This window comes from Monoraphidium neglectum (assembly GCF_000611645.1).
Source record: "Monoraphidium neglectum strain SAG 48.87 unplaced genomic scaffold scaffold06661, whole genome shotgun sequence".
NCBI classification, from domain to species: domain Eukaryota; kingdom Viridiplantae; phylum Chlorophyta; class Chlorophyceae; order Sphaeropleales; family Selenastraceae; genus Monoraphidium; species Monoraphidium neglectum.
In genome coordinates this window covers 1-2,056 of record NW_014006985.1, presented here as the reverse complement: position 1 = coordinate 2,056, position 2,056 = coordinate 1, and the positions used below count along the sequence as shown (strand labels likewise).

The 2,056-nt window shown below is 65.5% G+C and overlaps 1 protein-coding gene across 1 annotated transcript; it reads left to right on the top strand.

The window, feature by feature from the left end:
• Positions 1 to 172: 172 nt before the first annotated feature.
• On the top strand, positions 173 to 1,803 carry MNEG_16677 (Chaperonin CPN60-1; the record flags this gene model as incomplete). Its single annotated transcript, XM_014034853.1, has 4 exons — positions 173 to 177; positions 828 to 954; positions 1,484 to 1,621; positions 1,723 to 1,803. 4 exons carry the CDS (start codon positions 173 to 175, stop codon positions 1,801 to 1,803), a joined length of 351 nt encoding a protein of 116 aa, XP_013890307.1.
• Positions 1,804 to 2,056: the final 253 nt, after the last annotated feature.

Genomic DNA, 2,056 nt, shown 5'->3' with positions numbered 1-2,056 from the left:
GACTAAGGACGACACCATCCTGCTGCACGGTGCCGGCGACAAGGCGGCCATTGCCTCGCGCTGCGACCAGATCAAGGCCGCCCTGGACGCCACCACCAGCGACTACGACAGGTCAGTGTGGGGGGGGCGCACATGAATGTTTTGGGACGATGTGTATGTTGATGTGTTGGGGATGGGGTGGGGGTTGGGGAGGGGAGGGGAGGGGAGTTTTTTTTGTTGGGGGAGGGTGGACGGGCGTCGGGCGAGCGGGAAGCCTGGGCGTGGGCGGCCGTGTGCGGGGTGGTGTGCGCGCGGCGGTTGGGCGGGAGGCTGTGTGCGGGGCGTTTCGACCAGGCTCAGGCGTCTCTGGGGGGCCGGGGGCGGCCTCGTCTGCGTGAGCGGTCACGGTAGAGGCCGCCCCGCACCCTCTTGATGGGAGCGCGTTGTGACGCGAGGCAGCCGAGCGGCCGGCGCCGCCTCCGGCGAGCGCGTTGTCGAGTCGCCCCACCCCTGGGACGGTCATCCGGGCGACCGCTTGACTCACAAGCAGGGCAGCTGACCGCCAACCACATGCACTCCCACTGCCACGCAACCTGCCATCCCTCCCATCCCTGCAGCTCTGCGGGGTCATGCTGCACGCACGTCCCCCCTCACCCCGCGCCCCAACCCTATCCCTTTGCCCTCAAAGCCTGCCCTGCACCCCCAAAGCTTTCCGCGCGCACACGTCAACACACACACACACCATCACACACACAATCACACAACTGCGCATGCACAAACACACAAACACACACACACACTGACACACACACACACACGCGCACCCACGCACACCCCTCCCCCCCAAGGGACAAGTTCCAGGAGCGTCTGGCCAAGCTGAGTGGTGGCGTGGCTGTCCTCAAGATTGGGGGCGCCAGCGAGGTGGAGGTGGGGGAGAAGAAGGACCGCGTGGAGGACGCACTCAACGCAACAAAGGTGGGGTTATAATTCAATATCCAGGGTTGACCAGGGGTTCAGGGTTGATCCCTCAGTGGCTGGTTGGTTGGTTGGGCGGGTGGTATCAATGGGGGGTTTTGCTGGGGTGCGGGGTTTGGGGTTCGGGGGTAAAGTTTAGTAATATGGCTCAGGGCTCATTTCTGCGGGGCCGGCGTGGCTGGTTGGGCGGGCGGACGGATGGATGGGTGTCGAAGGCGCGGTCAGTGGGTCGGCGATGGGTGGTCGGCTGGCTGGGCCACGGCCTTCTTTTGGTCATTGAACGGGGATTGGGGTTTGTTATTTGCAGAGGCTGGCCTGTGGGCGTGCGGCACGCGGGCAAGGGGACCGAACGCAAGGAGGCTTCTCGCCCCCGCCCCTTCCCCCGTAGCGCCGCGGCTCTGGCCCCCAACCAAACCTTGCCCAAATAATCACCCTCATCCCCAAGCTCCAACCTTGACCCCGGACCCCTACCCCCACCACACAACGTCAATTCCACCACACACACATGCATGCGTGCGCGCGCGCGCAGGCGGCCGTGGAGGAGGGCATTGTGCCGGGCGGCGGCGCGGCGCTGCTGCACGCGGCCAAGGAGCTGGTGGCGGTCAAGGAGAAGCTGCAGAACTTTGACCAGCAGATCGGGGTCCAGATCATCGCCAACGCGCTCAAGGTGCAGGGCTGGGCTGGCGGCGGATCGCAAGGCAGCCTGTGGAAGCACTTGGCGCGCCCAAATACGGCGTATGCGGGCCCGGCGCGCTGCCTGCCCCAGAGTCGCCAGCGCTATTCGCTGGCACGAGCGGCGCGGCAGCCGCAGGGCAGGCCGCTGTTGCCAGCTCAGCCAGCGGGGGATGATTATGCATCTGCACCCGCCCCTAACGACGTCGGGCGCTGCCTTTTGATGGCGATCAGCCTTCCCAACCACGTTTGCAGCCAGCTCTCATCACTCAATACCCGCAACCCCACCCCACTGCGTCCGCACCGTCCTGTCCAACCTTCCTCCATCACCTCCCCACCCTGTGCAACTTCCCGCCCCGCTCCCGCTCTTAAATCACCACGCTCCGCCCCAAACCACCATTCCCCCCCCCCAACCACAAACAACATCGAC